A 19,608-nucleotide genomic window follows, 5' to 3' on the forward strand; every position below is an offset into this window, starting at 1 on the left:
AGGCAGAGTGCTATTTTAGGATCTGAAAATCTAAGGGAAGTAAGCGTTGTGAATGCAAACAACTTGTGTACATTTAGAGCGCTGACTTGCCTTTTTTTTCTCAGATCTTTGATTCTGTAATCCGGGAACGCAGAAGAAGAAGAAGATTCTGAAAGACCTTAAAGCCATTGACATTGTGGTGTTGGTGTATGTTGACGACAGGTGTGGGTGCTGGGTGTCCTGGTGCTGAGCAGTCGTTGGAGACAGGTGCCTCACCGCTTCACCTTCTGCCTGGTTCTCTCACAGGTAAGTTTCTCTTAGTAACCACGGTAAATGAAGGACGTAAGGGAGGGAGCCGGTTGGCAGTACAGGGCGGGGCTTGGGGAAGGAGGAGGGAAGGTTGATTTCAGCTGATAACTTTGTCATTAATGTTTAGTTTCTTTTGGAAACAATGGACTAGGATTTGAATTACATATCTTTACCCAACTCACAAATAGCAATTAACTCTAGTTCAGTGCTGGTTACGCTGTACGCGTCCCCTTGGTAACAAGGGAGACCACTCTAAAAAAGAAAGTGATCAATCCCATAAGGCCAGACTATTGCTAGTCTGACTTCCGTATGCGTGCGCATATGCCGCCATATTATCATTCCAAAACTCAGCGTCAACAAGACTGGTCGCTGTTCAAGTACGCTCCGGCTGTTTTCAGCCTTGTTGCTTTGTCTACGGACTTTGGCTTCGCCCCTTGGTCTGCCGCCGAGCTTTATCTTCACCTTTGCTGTTATTTGGTGTCATTAATGTTTAGTTTCTTTTGGAAACAATGCCATGGACTAGGATTTCAACTGTGGAGATTAGATGAACAGTTATGTTACTGCACAATACTATACAGAGCAGATGAACAGTTATGTTACTGCACAGTACTATACAGAGCAGATGAACAGTTATGTTACTGCACAGTACTATACAGAGCAGATGAACAGTTATGTTACTGCACAGTACTATACAGAGCAGATGAACAGTTATGTTACTGCACAGTACTATACAGAGCAGATGAACAGTTATGTTACTGCACAGTACTATACAGAGCAGATGAACAGTTATGTTACTGCACAGTACTATACAGAGCAGATGAACAGTTATGTTACTGCACAGTACTATACAGAGCAGATGAACAGTTATGTTACTGCACAGTACTATACAGAGCAGATGAACAGTTATGTTACTGCACAGTACTATACAGAGCAGATGAACATTTATGTTACTGCACAGTACTATACAGAGCAGATGAACAGTTATGTTACTGCACAGTACTATACAGAGCAGATGAACAGTTATGTTACTGCACAGTACTATACAGAGCAGATGAACAGTTATGTTACTGCACAGTACTATACAGAGCAGATGAACAGTTATGTTACTGCACAGTACTATACAGAGCAGATGAACAGTTATGTTACTGCACAGTACTATACAGAGCAGATGAACAGTTATGTTACTGCACAGTACTATACAGAGCAGCGTGGCATTCCAGTTTCTGCTTGGGTTTGCTTCCAGCTGTTGGCGTGTATCGGCATGGTGTCGTTCAACGAGGTGCACACCAAGACTGACTGGCGGCACTACGCTCAGTTTGTGACGTTGCTGGTGGGCGTGTTTGCCTCGCGCTGCTGGACGGCCGCCCTGGCTCTGTCGCTCTGCCTGCTGCACGTGCGAAGCCTCTGCTCCGTCCTCAAGGCACAAGTCTGGTTTGCCTTCCTCGGCTTTGGGTGAGTGAACGTTGTACGGTTATGTGTTTGTGCGTGAGTGTGAGTGTGAGTGAGTGTGTGTGTGTGTGTGTGTGTGTGTGTGTGTGTGTATGTGTGTGCGGAGCCTCTTCTCCGTCCTCGAGGCAAGTTTGGTTTGCCTTTCTCGGCTTTGGGCGAGTACATGTTGTACAGTTGTGTGTGTGTGTGTCTGTATGTGTGCGTGTGTGTTCTATGTGAGTATGGTATATGTGCGCATGTGTTATATGTGTGCGTGCGTTATATGTGTGGTGTGTGTGCATGTGTGCAGATTCCCGGTGCTAATGACTGGCCTGCTGTTCTTGCTGGGAGCCAAGCACATCTCCGACAAGGTGGACCCCTCGTTTCACTACGGCTTTCTGCAGGTGGGTCACAGTGTTATTGATCTCTACACTGACGGGCGCAGTGGCGTGGTGGTAAGACGGGCGCAGTGGCGTGGTGGTAAGACGTCTGCCTCCTAATCGGGAGGTCGTGGGTTCGAATCCCGGTCGCTGCCGCCTGGTGGGTTAAGAGTGGAGATTTTTCCGATCTCCCAGGTCAACTTATGTGCAGACCTGCTAGTGACTTTGCCCCCTTCGTGTGTACACGCAAGCGCAAGACCAAGTGCGCACGGAAAAGATCCTGTAATCCATGTCAGAGTTCGGTGGGTTATAGAAACACGAACATACCCAGCATGCCTCCCCCGAAATCGGTGCATGGCTGTCTGAATGGCGGGGTAAAAACGGTCTTACACGTAAACTTCCACTCGTGCTAAAAACATGAGTGAACGTGGGAGTCGAAGCCCATGAACAAGAAGAGGAGAAGATCTCTACAGTACATTTTATTGCTAGCTGTGCATTGTATGCTGTATTACAGGAGCGTCTACTTTACTGCTGACCATGTTCAATTAAAGAAATCAGAAGTGAGGGGCCATTACCTTATATCATAGACCATTTATCCTGGACCGCCAACTAGCTCTCTCTCCGCTCTTTCTCTCTATTACGAGGTAGCGGCCTCTCGCATTTAGGAACCTACGCTTACAAGCCTTTCAGAAATCAGGGGTACGTGATATCATGTGTCGATTGTAAACATGGACGAAGTTGCCGAGGTAAGTTCTGAAAATGCTAAAATAAACTCATTGTGTGTGTTAATCTTTCGCCCCGTACAGACTGTGTTCTCGGCGGTGGTGCTGGCGGTGTCGTTTCTCGTCACCGTGGTGTCCATCGTGGTGTGGCAACGAGAGGAGCGACACCACGCTGTTGGATCTCGCTACACCGCCATCACCTCTGAATCCACCCCACCCACCTCCACCCCTGCCATGGCGGGTGCTGACGCCAACCACTCGGCCACTCCTGCTGAACAGCCAGGGATGAATGTACAGCAGTCGATCTGCAGTCCCCCGCTTTCACCCAGTAATATGCAGAGAAACTACCAGGCCTGTGCTGCCCCTATCAACTGTTCAAGTGAGTTTGTGAAGCATGCAGTGTAAATAATTTCTGAAATTCAGACATGATGTTTGTATGTGTAGTATACAAGGACTAGCTTGCACAGAACTGAAGGCAGACTTTGTGTTTGTCAAGGTGAGAATTTTTTTATTTTTGCAGAGCTTGCTTTTTTTGTAATTATCTCGTCTGGTCATGATGTGGCTTATCTCAATGTTTATTCCACCTGAAGTTTGTATCCGTTCTTGAAAAAAAAAAAAACAACAGATGTTAAAATTTGATTGTTTTGTTTTGTGAGTTAGAGAGGAGGGGGGGGGGGGGGGGGGGTGTGCAGAAGTCAGCTCACTGTTTTTTCAAGCTACATTACTCATGAAATGTTTAAACGACAGCACATGCATGGATGCGTGTTAATGATGCCTTGGGTCTGAATTCAGGCAACTTGACCAGCATTCAGGCACAACTTTATTAATCTAACTTCTTGATATTACATTGCTTCTGGTGGCTTGCAACCAAAGGCAAAAAATTCAGGCTGCACATGCTATAGTTATCATGTTGAATGTCATCATTGTTATCATTCTACATGTTCTGTTGTACAGTGAAACCCCACATAAAAAAAATTGAAAAAAACCCAGGTTTTAGAAAGGAGCGAGTTTTAAAATGGGGGTACATTTTCAGAGATTATGAACACAAAAGGAGGTAAGCAAGGACTGAGCACAAACATAGAACACAAAATCTGATAAAAATAAGTCTGAGTGAGTGTTCGATCGGGGGGTCGTAAGAGAGGGTTCCACTGTATTGCATTGTATGGACTATTCTCACTGTGTTTCAGCGGTGAACATAGAGGACATCATTCCCTTCCCGTCAGCGGAGGACACCAAGAGTGTGATGTCGGACGGGTCGTGCACAGAGGATCATGGGATGCTGGGGTCAGGGGTCGTGCCCATCGACGAGCGAACCTGCCTTCTCAGCCAGTGCACCACGGACGAGCGGCTGGCGTGTCGCCAACGGTTACGACGCTACGCGGCCGACCAGCCGAACACGGTGGACTCACCCCAGGAGGAGGAAGCCCAGGACGCGAGCGATTCACTGCGGGAGGAGTACCAGTCGACTCACCACCTGCTGCTGCTGCTGCTGCTCAGCATCTCTATGTTTGTGGTGAGGCCTTGCTTACCTCCTTTAACCCTATTTGGACTACATTGCCTCACCTTTGAAAAAAACGCGCTCATATTCGGTCATTACACGTGCTGGAAACCGGCAAGCAACCGCAACGGCCTCGGCATGGAAATTTTAGATGAAGGTGTGCTTTTTTCTGCGAATGTGAAACTGGGTACGGTTTTCAATCCAAAAGTATTCAGTAAGCAGTACAGAAGTATACAGTAAGCAGTACAGAAGTATACAGTAAGCAGTACAGAAGTATTCAGTAAGCAGTACAGAAGTATACAGTAAGCAGTACAGAAGTATTCAGTAAGCAGTACAGAAGTATTCAGTAAGCAGTACAGAAGTATTCAGTAAGCAGTACAGAAGTATACAGTAAACAGTACAGAAGTATACAGTAAGCAGTACAGAAGTATTCAGTAAGCAGTACAGAAGTATTCAGTACTAGATGATTACCCGCTTCGCCGGGTACCAGCTTCGCCGGGAAGAAGTAGAGCCGAATACCAGGCTGCGCCTGGGACCCGGCAAACGCCGGCTTTGCCGGCGCACGAAGGAAAGGAGATAAACGCGCAAAACACTGGAGACCTTCTAAAAATAGTAACGTGCAGTGACCTTCTAAAAATAGTAACGTAGTAACGAGAATATGGATTGACGCCACACGGAGGAAGTGAGATAATCGCGGCTGAAAACACTGGAGAAGATAAGGAAGAGTTACTGGTAGTGGATCCCGACAACAACAACAAACAAGTCGCGTAAGGCGAAAATACAACATTTAGTCAAGTAGCTGTCGAACTCACAGAATGAAACTGAACGCAATGCCATTTTTCAGCAAGACCGTATACTCGTAGCATCGTCAGTCCACCGCTCATGGCAAAGGCAGTGAAATTGACAAGAAGAGCGGGGTAGTAGTTGCGCTAAGAAGGATAGCACGCTTTTCTGTACCTCTCTTTGTTTTAACTTTCTGAGCGTGTTTTTAATCCAAACATATCATATCTATATGTTTTTGGAATCAGGAACCGACAAGGAATAAGATGAAAGTGTTTTTAAATTAATTTCGACAATTTAATTTTGATAATAATTTTTATATATTTAATTTTCAGAGCTTGTTTTTAATCCAAATATAACATATTTATATGTTTTTGGAATCAGAAAATGATGGAGAATAAGATGAACGTAAATTTGGATCGTTTTATAAATTTTTATTTTTTTTTACAATTTTCAGATTTTTAATGACCAAAGTCATTAATTAATTTTTAAGCCACCAAGCTGAAATGCAATACCGAAGTCCGGGCTTCGTCGAAGATTACTTGACCAAAATTTCAACCAATTTGGTTGAAAAATGAGAGCGTGACAATGCCGCCTCAACTTTCACGAAAAGCCGGATATGACGTCATAAAAGACATTTATCAAAAAAATGAAAAAAACGTCTGGGGATTTCATACCCAGGAACTCTCATGTCAAATTTCATAAAGATCGGTCCAGTAGTTTAGTCTGAATCGCTCTACACACACACACAGACAGACACACACACACACACACACACGTACGCACGCACGCACATACACCACGACCCTCGTCTCGATTCCCCCTCTACGTTAAAACATTTAGTCAAAACTTGACTAAATGTAAAAACCAAAAAAAATCGGTTCAGCGCGCACAGCGCTGCGCGCTGAGAGCACGTGTTGAAATATCTCATCGATGAGGTTGTGTCCGGGGTGTAGCTGAATAAGGTGTCCAAATTTGAAAAAGAACCACCGAGAACTTTGGCCGTGCATCGCGAACAGACAGACAGACAGACAGACAGACAGACACTAGTCGTATATATATATAGAAGCAGTACAGAAGAACCTTCCTTTTATGACTTCACTGACGGTCTGAGAAAACTGGGTCTTAAAAGGGAGGGAATCGGATTATGGAGGTATACAGACATTGTGAACAGAAAAATGTGAAAGCGTATGGTCTAAGATGGGGAGGGTGGAGAAGGAAGAGGGTGGGGTGTTATTCTGTGTGTCATATTTGAAAAGCCTGATCGTCACTGTTGTGTGTTTGCAGGGTCTGTTCCTGTGTATCTGGAAGATCTTTACCAGCCAGGTCAGTGGCATCTACGTGGAGATTGAGTTTCTGGACAGCGTTTTCAACTACGGACAGGTAAGTAAAGAAATTGAGCGTCCAAATTTTGAGACAGGCTTGTCGAGTTGTTTTGGTTTCACTTAGCAGTTTGGCCTGTGCAGATCCTTGCGACTGATGATGATGATGATGATGGTGATGGTGATGATAGTGATAATGGTGATGGTAATGGTGATGATGTGTGTGTGTGTGTGTGTGTGTGTGTGTGTGTGTGTGTGTGTGTGTGTGTGTGTGTGTGCATGTGTGTGTGTGTGTGTGCGTGTGTGTGTGTGTGTGTGTGTGTGTGTGCGTGTGTGTGTGTGTGTGTGTGTGTGTGTGTGTGTGTGTGTGTGTGTGTGTGTGTGTGCATGTTTGTCTGTGTCACAGTGCTTGTGTCAGTATGTGTTTGTGTGTGCCTGTTTGTGCAAATGCACAGCACACATATAAACACTCCGTTTAGATTTACACGGTTAATTCCAAAAGCCCAATCTGAAAGATAACACTGGTATTCTTTTTGTTCCAGCCAATCTTTGTCTTCATCGTGTTTGGCTTTGACACTCGCCTGGTCTTCTCCCCTATCATGAGAAGGTATGCAGTGTATCATTATTTTACCCCCTCACATTTTTCCTTCTCTGTGTTACGTTGCGGGGAAAGAGAATAAGATAATCTGAGATGTTAGCTATGATGTTGATAAGTGCGCAAACACAATTTTGCCTGCCTGGAATTCAGTTAGTGGAACATGAGATGTGAGGCCCCTTTGATGAGAGGACACCTCCCAAGAAAGGACGCCTTCTGTTGTCCCTATAGCTGTGGACTGGGTGGCCGAGTGGTAACGCACTTGCGCTCGGAAGCGAGAGGTTGCGAGTTCGACCCTGGGTCAGGGCGTTGGCAATTTTCTCCCCCCTTTCCTAACCTAGGTGGTGGGTTCAAGTGCTAGTCTTTCGGATGAGACGAAAAACCGAGGTCCCTTCGTGTACACTACATTGGGGTGTGCACGTTAAAGATCCCACGATTGACAAAAGGGTCTTTCCTGGCAAAATGGTATAGGCATAGATAAAAAATGTCCACCAAAATACCCGTGTGACTTGAAATAATAGGCCGTGAAAAAGTAGGATATGCGCGGAAATGGCTGCGATCTGCTGGCCGATGTGAATGCGTGTGATGTATTGTGTAAAAAATTCCATCTCACACGGCATAAATAAATCCCTGCGCCTTGAATATGTGCGCGATATAAATTGCATAAAATAAAAATAAAATAAAATAAATAAATCCCTGCGCTTAGAACTGTACCCACGGAATACGCGCGATATAAGCCTCATATTGATTGATTGATATAGCTGTCATGACAGGCCACCTAACAATGTAAGGACATGCTTTTTGTGTTGGTTCCATTGATTTTTGTCCTGTCATCACAGGTACCACTGGTACTATGTGTTCATCCTGTAGTATGGAAGAACTCTCTTTGTGTTCTGTGTTTTGAAAGAGAAGTTTGTTGGGGTTAAAAAAAAAAATTTAAAACATATTTCTTGGATGAGACTGAGTGAGTGAAGTTGTGCAATTTTTGTTTTTTTGCCCTTTGGCCAAATAATTCTTTGGCTTCTTATCCCTTCTCCAACAGACACTCATTAGTGTATTCTTTTGCAAAAAGTTGTTCAAGGTCTCTAGCACCATTTTTCAGGTGCGGTCGTGTGCTAGGTAAATTGTGAAATTAACATTTTTAAAGGGCTTTCCATCAAAATCAAGATCTACCATTTGCTACTTTAATTTCTTAGATGGGTTGTTATGGGTTTGTGCGTCTGTATACCCTGCCTTAAAAAGTGAGAGCGGTGTTGCTGTTTAGTTTGGTGTGTGTGCCGCTGTCTAATATACGTCCCTCCTTCCGCTCCGCCCCCACTACCCCCACCCCCGAAGGAAGGAAAGGGTGTATAGCTCCACTTAAAAACAAGTTGTATCCACTTTTCTCCAGTATCATGTGAAAAAGAAACCGAATGATGTGGAATATGGTTTCTGTCTGGGTTTCTTCTTTTCATGTTTTTATTTTTGTTTGATTTTGCCTGTGAAATTGTTCATTTGGGTGACAAGAATGATGGTACATGGTGGATTTGGGCTTCTTTCTCTTTGCAGATATGTCTCTAAACACAAATGGCTATACCTAATTTATGTCAGGTAACGGGACTGTTGTCTGGCTTGGAGGTGTTGTGCCTTGCTGTATGTTGGTACAGTGGAACCCCCTTCAAGACCCCCCAATGTAAGACTCCCTCCTTTGTAAGACCCTGTTGTCTCAGACTTTCTGTTGATAACCTCTGTCAATTTACCCCCACTTTAAGACTCCCTCCTTTTTAAGACCCTGTTGTCTCAGACTTTCTGTTGATAACCTCTGTCAATTTACCCCCATTTTAAGACCATGGGTGTTACTCTTCCGGCTTTTGCCGGATTTCCGGTTTTTGAAAAAATCTGAAGCCGGAAATTCCGGTTTTCCGGGTTTTCAACAAAAAAAAAGAAAAAAAAAGCTTCGTTTCGCTAAGTTGAAATAACGAGCAGCGGTTCCGATCCGACTTTTGACACCGGTTCGCGTGCTTTCTCGGTTCGCTCCCTTGGATTTGCCGCCATCTTGCTTATTATGATTTGGTTTCGTCGGTGTCCAGAAACTTTCTTTCAAACTTGAGCATTTTGGACCCCTGCCTTTCAGGTTTTTTGATTTTTCCCAGTAACACCCATGTAAGACTCCCTCCTTTTTAAGACCCTGGTTTCTCAGGCTGTCTGTTGATAACCTCTGTCAATTTACCCCCACTTTAAGACTCCCTCCTTTTTAAGACCCTGTTGTCTCAGACTTTCTGTTGATAACCTCTGTCAATTTACCCCCACTTTAAGACTCCCTCCTTTTTAAGACCCTGTTGTCTCAGGCTGTCTGTTGATAACCTCTGTCAATTTACCCCCACTTTAAGACTCCCTCCTTTTTAAGACCCTGTTGTCTCAGACTTTCTGTTGATAACCTCTGTCAATTTACCCCCATTTTAAGACTCCCTCCTTTTTAAGACCCTGTTGTCTCAGACTTTCTGTTGATAACCTCTGTCAATTTACCCCCCTTTTAAGACTCCCTCCTTTTTAAGACCCTGTTGTCTCAGACTTTCTGTTGATAACCTCTGTCAATTTACCCCCACTTTAAGACTCCCTCCTTTTTAAGACCCTGTTGTCTGACTTTCTGTTGATAACCTCTGTCAATTTACCCCCACTTTAAGACTCCCTCCTTTTTAAGACCCTGTTGTCTCAGACTTTCTGTTGATAACCTCTGTCAATTTACCCCCACTTTAAGACTCCCTCCTTTTTAAGACCCTGTTGTCTCAGACTTTCTGTTGATAACCTCTGTCAATTTACCCCCACTTTAAGACTCCCTCCTTTTTAAGACCTTAGTTTCTCTGATATTTGGAGGTCTTAAAAGGGGGGTTCCACTGTACTTTTTCTGTGCATTTGAGTTTTGTCCAGAACCTTAGATGGGAATTGTGTCTGGAAATCATATACATTTTAATGTCCTATTCTTTTTATACTTTCTATCTTTTTTGGGATATTTCTTTTGGGGCTGATTCCTTTTTATTTTAATGTCAAGGGGTATATTGGTGATCTCTTGTATTGTTCAAGTAGATAATATTTGTAGTGTTATTGATGAAAATTCCTGTTTGTATACACGTTGAGGAAATCAAGAATGGCTAAAAGAAACTCTTACAACTCAAATAAAATGATGATGGCCAACATCAAAAACTTGTTGAAACAAAAAGCTTTCATAAATGGTTGCATTGAAAAGCTGAATTTAATTACGATGTATATGTACTACAGTGGTACTCCCTTCTAAGACCTTAAACTCCAGGAGAAAACTTAAAGGTCTTAAAAAGGAGGGGGTCATGAAAGGGTGGCCATCCATTGTACTGTATAGGTTTCTGTTATGAAAATTGAATTAAGATCTTGTTTAATTCAAATTTTGAAACTCCATTAATGTTTTCTAGACTGCTACCACCGTTGGTTTTGCTAATACAGTTTCTGTGAACATGTATTGATTACAACTTGCTGCTATACTTGTTCTTTCATTTTCTGCCCATATCATTTGCTGACTATGTGATGTTTGGTACAGATGTACCGCTCATCGGACGATTCAGAGCAATCCTCTGTAGTATGTGCTCTGAGTCAGCTTCAAATGCAAATAGCAGACACTTTTAAAAAAAAGCTTTTTGCAGCTTTGTAGTTTTTCTTGCATTTTTTAGTGGAAGCAACTGTGGCTTCCATGGTATTTCTCTCTTCTTTTTTTAAAATTCAGTTTAACGAAAGCTTTCATGCACCTAACATGATTTTAGCTATTACCTCAGTTTAAAGATGCATATTTAATTGTATAGCTGTTTGTTCTCTTTTTGATTTAAATTTGGAAAATAAGATGAGAGTAGACTGTAGCCAAGTGAGGAGTGACGTAATATATTGTTGTCTGATGAGACCTTTGTTCTTTCTTTGTGAAGTATCTGTAGGTGTTCACTGTTGCAAGTTTTGTGATGATCTCTTTCTCTTTTTCCTACGCTTTCCTACTCTCTCTCTGTCTCTCTCTCTCTCTCTCTCTCTCTCTCTCTCTCTCTCTCTCTCTCTCTCTCTCTGTCTTTCTCTCTCTGTCTTTCTCTCTCTGTCTCTCAATCTCTCAATCTCGCTCTCTCTCTTTCTTGTTATTCTCTCTCTTGTTAATGTATCATGTTTTCAGTTTTCCTCTTTTATTTTTTCTCTGCTTTTTCTCTCCCTTTTCTTGCTTTTTGTTCTCTGATGTACGTTGCCTCAATTGATGTTGTCGGGTGCAACTTTTGCATGTTTTTCAGAGTCTGAATTTTCATGTTATTCAACTCTCCTCTATTTTTCATGTCTCTCCAGTATAAAGAATGAGTGCCTGTACGGTGAAAACAAGCACTTGTGTGTATCTTTTGTGACTTCATGTATATCGTACAGCAGTCACATTTTGATCATCATACTATGGTACATCCTGCACTCAGGTCAAAATAAGTTACTTCCCTTCGGGTCTCATTTATCCCTGACATGATGCCTTTGTTTTCCTTCTCTGGAGAGGAAATCGATTTTTATTAACATATTTAGAGCTTTTCGTAATGTGTTATTGATATAAACAGATTCGCTATTGTCGATAATGATTTTTCATGGTGTTGTGTAATTTTTAAATGACAAAGGAATTGTTATGTAAGACAGTTTCAAGCGAGCTATCTTTCGCGGATGTATTTATTGTGCAAACAACTCTAAATATGGCAAAAGTGTCACGTGATAATCAACTTTGTCACGTGATCATAACAAAATGGCTATGGAGCGGACAATACTTTTTCTGTGACCAGTTGGGAGTGATGCAACAATATCACGGTCTCCTTCCCACAGTAATCTCAAAATTTTTGACTTGGTTTGACCTTAGAACGATGTCTTTATCATAACTGTGAAGAACAGAACGGAGATCACTGTCGAAGTCGGCCATTCTACAATCACGTTCGTCTTTCGTCTTTTATCAGAAACATTAGCGAAAAACATATGGGAGATAACTCTGTATTCTTGTTTTGATAGATTTCAACTTTTAGCTCCACTTCTTTCCCTTTAATCCGCGTAGTAATTATCCATCCTGTCAGAGAGACATGAGCGATAGCGTGGACCGATGATTATCAGAATGACTATGGTACTGATTTTATGCTGTATAATTCTATGTGAGTTTTTGTTCCAGAGTCACGTGTTTGTTGTCTTTCTATATACATGTTGATTATATCATTTTCATGTGCGCGCAACAGGAAACAAATCTGCTTCCATGTCAGAATACAGCAATATCTTTTTATTGATTTATTTTTTCATATGCCTGAAGAAATTGATCTGTTCCTTATAATGTTTGGTGACAATCAGAATCTGTCGCTGGGTCTATAGAGCAGAGCTGAGGTTCACCTTGACTGATCTGGTTCTATGTTCGGTGTTCAGAATCCGTCACTGAATGTATGAAGCAGAGCTAATGTTCACCTTGACTGATCTGGTTCTATGTTCGGTGTTCAGAATCCGTCACTGGATATATGAGGCAGAGCTAATGTTCGCCTTGACTGATCTGGTTCTATGTTCGGTGTTCAGAATCCGTCACTGAATGTATGAAGCAGAGCTAATGTTCACCTTGACTGATCTGGTTCTATGTTCGGTGTTCAGAATCCGTCACTGAATGTATGAAGCAGAGCTAATGTTCACCTTGACTGATCTGGTTCTATGTTCGGTGTTCAGAATCCGTCACTGGATGTATGAGGCAGAGCTATAAATGTTCACCTTGACTGATCTGGTTCTATGTTCGGTGTTCAGAATCCGTCACTGGATATATGAGGCAGAGCTAATGTTCACCTTGACTGATCTATGGTTCTATGTTCGGTGTTCAGAATCCATTGCCTGATCATGTTTGGGCGGAGCAATAAATGTTCGCCTTGACTGATCTGATTCTATGTTCCATGTTCAGAATTCATCGCTGGACGTATGGGGCAGACTGATGTGATTCTATGTTCGGTGTTCAGAATCCGTCACTGGATGTATGGGGCAGAGCTAATGTTCACCTTGACTGATGTGATTCTATGTTCGGTGTTCAGAATCCATCGCACAATATGTATGAGCAGAGTTTGTTGGCTTTGACCGATGTTGTTCCGTGTTCATAATCCGACGCTGGATATATAGAACGGAGCTGTAAATGTTGGCCTTGACTGATATAATTCTATGTTTGGTGTTCAGAATCCGTCGCTGGATGTATGGGGCAGAGCTTGTTCGCCTTCCCCAGCCCTGGGAGTTGGACGACGACACGCAGGCTACCTGTCAGCAGTTTGTCAACTTTCATATCGGCACCTGTCGCGACCAGATCTGCAAGGATCGCAGGTGAGACTTGCGCTTGTCACTACTTTCACAGCTGCCAATGAACTGTTACGCTTTCAGCTGAACTGTTACGCTTTCAGCATAGCATAATATGCTACATTGTAGCAGTAATAGACGAACTCCTGAAATAACTCTTAACGCTTTCAGCATAGCATAATATGCTACATTGTAGCAGTAATAGACGAACTCCTGAAATAACTCTTATCGCTTTCAGCATAGCATAATATGCTACATTGTAGCAGTAATAGACGAACTCCTGAAATAACTTATCGCTTTCAGCAATCATAATATGCTACATTGTAGCAGTAATAGACGAACTCCTGAAATAACTCTTATCGCTTTCAGCATAGCATAATATGCTACATTGTAGCAGTAATAGACGAACTCCTGAAATAACTCTTATCGAGTTTGTATGGGTTGTGAAAGAGGGAATAGTAATACTTTTGCTTTTTGTGAGGCTAGCTTTCTAACGTGCTCTTTGTGTACATGTTTTAGACAACCGCCCTGGTGATTGGTTGTCATGTGGGAAAGTTTGCCTCACTAAAAGCAAGAGTATTCACTCTTTCACAACCATACAAACGTCTATTGCTACGCTGTTATGCCAAGCAACATATTGCTACACTAAAACAAGAAAATAACAAGCTTTGACGCGAGTCCTTTATACTTATTTCTAATTGTTCTACTTATCAATCTGTGTGGGCAGTAAGAACACTGGTAAGACCATAGTTATCCACTCTTAAAAGTGCCACTGCAGACACTCTGATGGGCACGTGTACATGTTCCTGCTGCTGTTTCATGGTCTAAAGACAGTTATTGAAATATATCTTCTTGCTTGAGGTAGCATCACTGCATGGGTATGTGCAGTTGAATTTAAGACATTGCTACACTTTAATGCTAATTTCTACATGTACTCTTAAAATTGTAAATTGCCATACTTGAACCTTGACAGAGGTTGGCAGCTCTGTACATTGTAAATAGGTAACAGGCTGCATGTGCATCGTATCGTTCCCTCTTTCTTTCTTTGTGTATCTGTCGTTGGCATGTAGGGTTTCACCCCCCGCGGGTTAGGGGGAAGAATTGACCCGATGCTCCCCAGCATGTCGTAAGAGGCGACTAACGGATTCTGTTTCTCCTTTTACCCTTGTTAAGTGTTTCTTGTATAGAATATAGTCAATGTTTGTAAAGATTTTAGTCAAGCAGTATGTAAGAAATGTTAAGTCCTTTGGTGTGCCCCACCCCCATCAGCTGTTGTACTACCATGGTAGGTGTTTCCAACTAGACTCATCTTTCAGATTTATAGATTTGGATTTCATTTAATGAAGTGGCCTTACGGCTTCAGATAATTTGCAGTGTGTCGAGGTTCCGCCAAGTATTACTTTGGATAGGCTTGCCCGGCTAATTTACTACTAACGTTGATTGGTTGCGTATGTGTATGCGAAACTCAGTTCATTCACTGCTGTCTAATTTATAACACTGCTTTTGATTTATCTTTGGTTGGTGCTCTCCTATACACGTCATGTTTCTGACTCTTTCATGTCTAAAATGCATTATTTCTGTTATATTCATTTCGTCTTGACTCTTTTTTTTCTTTTTTTTAATTCGTTCTGTCTGAATTCTAACTGACTAACTTTTTCTTTGCTTGACAGCGACGGCATACTCAAAACTCTTTGGTTTGTCTTTGGACCTTTTCTTGTGTTTGCTTCATCTGTACATACTCCTTGCTGCTTTGTACAAAGTCGCCTCAATTGGGAGTGACGAGTCAAGGATTGGCGAGAATGTCCCCTTTATGAATTCCCTGCTTATGTTGCAGTCCAGGTCACATGTTTTATAAATCATTGCCTGTGCAAAATTGATCTCCATGTCAAAACTATTTTTTGGGTTTGATTTAAGTTGTCATTACCGAGAAAATGTTAGGAATGTGGAGGAGAGGGGTCCTGAATATTGAGGGATTAGTGAGGAGGCTACAATGTTGAGGCCCTGTTATTTCACTAGGGTTTCTTAATACTAATACTATGTCGACATGAAATGCATATGTCACAGCTGAGTAAATATATGCACTTTAAGAAAATAATACATCTTAATTTTTGTTTGATGTTGAACTTTTTCTTTGTGAAGGTTGTTTGAGGTCTGTTTTTAAGTTTGAAATAAAACAGGCAATGCGTTGTTTGGAGAGAGAAAACATGAAATGCACATAATGAAGCATGTCTCATGCACACGTCACATGGTAAGTACGCAGCATAAGAGAATTAGATTTAAGAACAAATTTCAGACTTCCCCAAGATGAATATACTGTACTTCTTAGATCATCTTTGCGTGATCAAGTAAACTTCCTCATAATTTTTTGTCCTCTTAGCTGTAAGCCTCATATGGTATGACCTGTTACTTGTGGTACTGGATGTAGTCAAATCAGTGGTATGCGGAGAGAGTCTTTTTGTTGGTCTTATCTACAGATGGTCGGTAGACAGAATCTTAGTGAGATGTTCTGAGGGTCTGTTTAACAATATTCATCTCAGCTTATAGAGTGATGCCTACATGACTTAGCTGTGCTTTCAAAAAAAGCAGTATTTATATATATGTGGGCAGCAGAGATGTTGGTAAATGCTTGTCTTGTGTGATTTGTATGTGCGGACATAGTGTGGCTTCTGCATGCATGGAACCAAAGGGCACTTACTTGCATGAACTGCAGAGAAAACACATGTTTTGTTTCAGTAAATCTACAATCTTGTTGTTAAAGATATCCTGTATCAAAGTGTCCAATAATGGCTGTCAGAGAGCTGAACTGTAGGGCTGTGCTACATGCAATACCGGTTTAGAATTTTGCGAGTAATTCTTTTAAGATGTACATATATTGTGTTTATTTAAAATGATTGTGTTATTTTTCAAAGGCCTTGCTGATATGCTCTTCTTGATCTTAGGTGAAATAAGGAGTATAGTTATTTAGATAGAGTCCATCTCATTAATCCAAGGTGAACAAGAGCTTTGTGTGTGTTGGTCTTCTGAAAGTTGGAATTGTTAAGGTAAATGGTTTTCAGGACTACAGTATCAAGATTTGTGTGTATGTGATAACTTGTGCGGACATTCTAATCAATGGGAAAATACAATATATCAGTGCTTTTTTATGTCTGATTGAATCTTAACCTAGGTCTTGTTGAAATGGATTCTCTAAACTCTGCTTCGTGTCTGAATTTACGCCCCAACTGCTTCATGTTTTTTGTTCTAACCTCATGTCAGAATTTATGTCTAACTCTGATTTATGCCTGGGTTTACATATTTAATGTAACTCTGCTAGAATCATGTCTGAATTTTTGTTCAAATGGAGAGCTTTATGTCTGAAGTTAGATCTAATCCTGATGTCGATTCATGTCTGAATTTACTTCTAACTCTGATTTCTGAATTTACTTTTAACTCTGATTTCTGAATTCACTTCTAACTCTGATTTCTGAAATTACTTCTAACTCTGATTTCTGAAATTACTTATAACTCTGATTTCTGAAATTACTTATAACTCTGATTTCTGAATTTACTTCTAACTTTGAATGTTTTCTGAATTTATATTCCAACTGCCTGTTCTCTGAATTTGTTTCTAACTCTGATTCATGACAAATTACTGACACTATTACTCTGTTTCATGCCTGAATTTACAATCATACACTGCTTCATGTCTGAATAATTATTATGTTCTTTTGCAACAGGTTTCGACTGCGACGCTACCAGAACGTTTTCACAGGAGCAGAGCTTTGTGATTGGCTGATCGAAGCGGGCCTGGCGATGGACAAGGCAGAGGCAGTGGCGTACGGCCGACGACTGTTGCTAGGCAGGGTGATAGCCCATGTGACGGGTGTCCACCACTTCCAGCACAGCCCCTTCTTCTACACCTTTGTGGACAGTGAGGACTCGGGCCAGTGTTAACGTGGTGCTGACCGCTCGCTGGAGGTAGCATTATGCTGGAGACTAAGCTTATTGCATCGTGTTGATGCTGACTGGTGTATTTGTGACAGAGTAGTCCTCCTTTCACATCAGCTTCTCTGCACTGACAGAGTTGTCTGCTGGCCTTGAGCGTGAGCTATTTATAGCTCTTGTATCATGTGCATCGGCTAGATGACACCTGTGAGTTGTAGAGAGCTGTTTGTGATGGGGTCTGACTGCTGTTGTCTCCTGGTAAAATGCTCTCATCAACGTTTGAGTTCAGCTACAGCAGATGTGTATACATGTAGTGCTGTTCATTTAGCCCGAAATCACTTCTGTTTGTCTGGCTTAGCCTCCAATGAGGATTCAAGTGTTTCATGCACTTGGTTACATTTGGTGTTAGCATAATGCTGAGCACTAGCTGGCACTCGGTGCTGACTGCTCACTACTATTGCGGTGTAGTGACCACAAGTGCTGCTGACATTGGCAAGTGCCTGAGATGACTGTTGAGAGTTGATGTTTGGCTGTGTGTCAACTACTTTTGGTAACTCACAGGGTGCTGAACATTTGTGGCCACATCATTATCGGTAGTTAATGACTGTAAGCAGTAACTTAACACGACGGCTGCCAGTATAGCCAGTGATAAACAAGATTGCCTTAGAATAAACTTTGTGAACGAAGATAATTATATTGTACGTTTGGTGGATGCTAGCTGTAAGTCTGAGGCAACTCTTTGCAGAGATTTCTGGTTTGAACCACCAGTGTAGACTGCTCCTAGTCAGATTTGAGCCCCACCTGCCAGTCAAAGCTGCAGTAATTGCCGCAACTAGTGAAGGCTACCTGCAGTAGCTACTGATCTGAGAGAGACCAGCAATTTCATAGCAAAGGCTGTCTAAAGCCACTGCTCGTGTTTTATGCCTGTAGCACATACATGTATGTTCGTGCTTGTGATGTACATAATGTTCAAGTTTTTTTGTGATAACAGTTAATGGCTCAGTAGCAGCTTGCATAGTGATGAGTGCGGCAGGTATTGCTGTTCCCAGCTTGATTATAATGTATAGGAAGAGAATATGATTGCTGATTTGTCAGAGGTCATGACACTTTTATTATACTATGGAAAAGCGAACTCATGAAACGTTTCAAAATTTGCTGCACAAAAATCAAAACAGCAGACGTCAAAAGCAAATTATTCTAAGGGCACAACTTGATTACTACAAAATTACTTCTGACCGACTTAACCTCCACATTATTGTCAAAAAGACAGTATTGCTTGTTTGGAAAAGATGACATAATAACTTGTGTTGACAAGTTTTGATCTGAGGTTGTGTTGGTTTGAGAAATGGACACTTCATTTCCAGCACAATGTGTACAACCCCTGTACTCATAAAGTTCTTCTTGAGACACCCACCCTGCTTGAAATTGCATACATGCTGAATTGCATATCACAGTTTCCCTTGAAGCCATGCAAGAGCATAACATTGAAAAGCATTATTTCAAAACAAAAATATCAAAAGCGAAGCTGAAGATTGTTTGTTTTCAGCTTAATTGCGATGCTGAAGAATGAAACCTTCAATATCAAAGTGCTTCAATAAAATCAGGGCTGGGAATAAGACTATTTTTCAGGTTAAGAGGGTCAGCATTTAGGCTTGATGATCTTTGATAAAGACTCCACTTTACCGTATAATGAGTCTTTTTTGCTTTTGTGTTGTATGTATCTCACAATTTCTGTACCAAAATGTATGGCTTTACAGTGGATCCCCCCCCCCCCCCCCCTCAAAGACCTTCAAAAATCTGAGAAAATCAGGCCTTAAAAATGTCGAGGGAGTCTTAAATGGGGTTCAAATTTACAGAGGTTATGAACAGAAGCTATGAATAAACATGGTCTTAAAAATGAGGGGGTCTTAAAGCACGGGGTCTTAAAGCAGGGGGTCTTAAAGCACGGGGTCTTGAAAGGCGGGGTTCTTAAAGCAGGGGTTCTTAAAGCAGGGGGTCTTAAAGCAGGGGGTCTTAAAGCAGGGGGTCTTAAAGCAGGGGGTCTTAAAGCACGGGGTCTTAAAGCAGGGGGTCTTAAAGCACGGGGTCTTAAAGCAGGGGGTCTTGAAAGGCGGGGTTCCACTGTATTAATTGTTTGAAAAGAAGAAATCTCAGCATGATAACCCCCCCTCCCCGCGGGTCAGGGGGAAGACTTTACCCGATGCTCCCCAGCATGTCGTAAGAGGCGACTAACGGATTCTGTTTCTCCTTTTACCCTTGTTAAGTGTTTCTTGTATAGAATATAGTCAATGTTTGTAAAGATTTTAGTCAAGCAGTATGTAAGAAATGTTAAGTCCTTTGTTCTGGAAACTTGCATTATCCCAGTAAGGTA

At 41.9% G+C, this 19,608-nt stretch overlaps 1 protein-coding gene across 2 annotated transcripts in view; it reads left to right on the plus strand.

Annotated features, from left to right (window-relative positions):
- LOC138982736 (lysosomal cholesterol signaling protein-like) overlaps positions 1–19,159 on the plus strand; it is a 35,743-nt gene extending 16,584 nt beyond the window's left edge. The window contains exons 8-17 of one of the 2 annotated variants that reach the window (XM_070356066.1): positions 202–285; positions 1,532–1,740; positions 2,027–2,120; positions 2,903–3,197; positions 4,006–4,331; positions 6,384–6,479; positions 6,961–7,025; positions 8,562–8,603; positions 13,200–13,340; positions 17,030–19,159. In XM_070356066.1, the coding sequence (XP_070212167.1) occupies positions 202–285; positions 1,532–1,740; positions 2,027–2,120; positions 2,903–3,197; positions 4,006–4,331; positions 6,384–6,479; positions 6,961–7,025; positions 8,562–8,603; positions 13,200–13,340; positions 17,030–17,246 (1,569 nt within the window). In that variant the 3' untranslated portion in view covers positions 17,247–19,159. The remainder of the gene's footprint in view (positions 1–201; positions 286–1,531; positions 1,741–2,026; positions 2,121–2,902; positions 3,198–4,005; positions 4,332–6,383; positions 6,480–6,960; positions 7,026–8,561; positions 8,604–13,199; positions 13,341–17,029) is intronic. The other variant, XM_070356067.1, reaches the window with a different exon arrangement.
- The last annotated feature ends 449 nt before the right edge of the window (positions 19,160–19,608 follow it).

The sequence above is a fragment of the Littorina saxatilis genome, linkage group LG12 (assembly GCF_037325665.1).
Source record: "Littorina saxatilis isolate snail1 linkage group LG12, US_GU_Lsax_2.0, whole genome shotgun sequence".
Lineage (NCBI taxonomy): Eukaryota > Metazoa > Mollusca > Gastropoda > Littorinimorpha > Littorinidae > Littorina > Littorina saxatilis.